This window comes from Pituophis catenifer, unplaced genomic scaffold (assembly GCF_029215685.1).
Source record: "Pituophis catenifer annectens isolate HBS135680 unplaced genomic scaffold, rPitCat1.0.hap2 SCAF_5, whole genome shotgun sequence".
In the NCBI taxonomy this organism is placed as follows: domain Eukaryota; kingdom Metazoa; phylum Chordata; class Lepidosauria; order Squamata; family Colubridae; genus Pituophis; species Pituophis catenifer.
The window spans coordinates 1005448-1007367 of NW_027256885.1; the positions used below are offsets into that span (position 1 = coordinate 1005448).

At 32.1% G+C, this 1920-nt stretch overlaps 1 protein-coding gene across 1 annotated transcript; it reads left to right on the forward strand.

The window, feature by feature from the left end:
- The first annotated feature begins 1293 nt into the window (after positions 1 to 1293).
- On the forward strand, positions 1294 to 1707 carry LOC139317487 (uncharacterized). Its single transcript, XM_070944554.1, has one exon. It carries the CDS (start codon positions 1294 to 1296, stop codon positions 1705 to 1707), a length of 414 nt encoding a protein of 137 aa, XP_070800655.1.
- Positions 1708 to 1920: the final 213 nt, after the last annotated feature.

The following is a 1920-nucleotide window of genomic DNA, read 5'->3' on the forward strand; positions in this document are numbered from 1 at the left end:
CATAAGGCTGCAAAATTGTGCTCACAGCATGTGTATAAATACACTACTGAAATCAAGAGGAGTTAAACATACACTTAAGCATACAGGTTCTATATTTTGACATCTTTTCTGAAATTATTGAGGCCTGGATCCAGATGAGGTTCTCCAGAAGTGGAGTCAAATGGTGACAGTGCAAGGAAGTGAAGATTTCAGATTTCAGATTTAAAAACTTTGCAAAGGAATAAAGCGAAACCATACAGGATTATAAGGAGCGGTGATTGGTGATTATAAAAATCTGACAATTTGACATGAACACTGGTGATTAAGTGGTGGAAAAAACTGACTTAGTCGTTTAAAAAGGAATACCAAGAACTCTGATACACATCATATATGGATTAAAAATGGGACCCTAGAAGAGTGGTGAACATTGATTTATATCTTTGGAATCTTTTGGAATTTGGATAATATTATAACTATATAAAGTATATAACTGTACAACTGTATAACCGAGAATATTGAGAACATTGACAAGAGGGACTATTGGACAGTACAAGAGGCGCCATCTATTGGAATTCACCAACGGGCTATATGACAGATTAGAAACAAGTCGAAAGCAAGACTGATGCAACACTGTATCGTATTGATATAAGCAAAGATTGATTTATGAACATAGGATTAGTGGTAATTAATTAATTAATACAATTAAGTGATAACAAACAAGTGATTATAAAGAATGTGATTAAATGAGAGGTTATTGATGTTAAGAGCTAGATTTAGATAATAATCTTAGTATATTACAAAACTATATATTTATTTATTTAAATTTATCTATATCTGTATTTACATGCATATATACTTACTGATATATAAGGAGAATATATTTATATTATATTAAGTATATTAATCATAGTAATCTCAGCATTGTATAACATACACATAATACATAAGTCTATAGATACCTCCCATATATTTATATATTGTTAAAGTTAATCAATTTTTTATTAGTATATTGCTATATTTATATATATAAGGTAATTCGGGACTGTTAGAACTAATAACCAAACTCTAATCCTAAACTTAACGTAACTTTAACTAAAATTGTATGTTATTGTTGAAAAACATTTGCCAAGCGATAAAAATGACAAGTACAACTACCATAACCATGATAGGGAAAAAACAGCTTCAAACCCAGCATCTACAACATCATCACCCTCGGACCAAAGATCAATAGAGAGTATGCTGGGGATGGAGAAATCAGGTTCGGCACTGAGTTTCCAGAATATGCAGACAACTTTGCTAATGATTCAAGTAACAATGACTAAAACACAAGAGGTGATAGCAAATAATCATGAGGAAACAAAAAGACACCATGAAGTAATCAAGACTGAAATGGGAGAAATGAAAGGAGACATTAAAAGTATGGATGATAAAATAGGGAACATCCAACAAGCTATCACAGAAAAAGAACAGAAGATAAAATCAGTAGGAACAAAAATGGAACAAGTAGACCGAAAAATGGAAACAATGGAGCAAAAATGTATGCTTGCAAACAGAGAGCTTGAAGACTCGATCATCTTCCTCAAGATGGAAAAGGCATCTTATTACTTAAGATTCCAAAATATCATGGAAGAAAAGGAGGAAGACCTGGATGAGAAAATGGCAGAGATTCTCACAGAGACGTTACAGAAAGACAAACAAGACATAAGAAGAGACATAGATGAAGTGTAGAGAGTGCATACAAATTATGCATGAAGACACAGATTAGCCAAAGAAGTACATGTAAGGTTTACTAAGAGAATGATAAGGGATGAAATATACAAAAAAACGAGGGAAGAACCAATAACATACAAAGGGAAAGAAATAATAACATTGAAACAAATACCATGACAGGTGAGAAATCAAAGAAGACAATACCAGTTTCTAACAACTCAATTAGTCAGA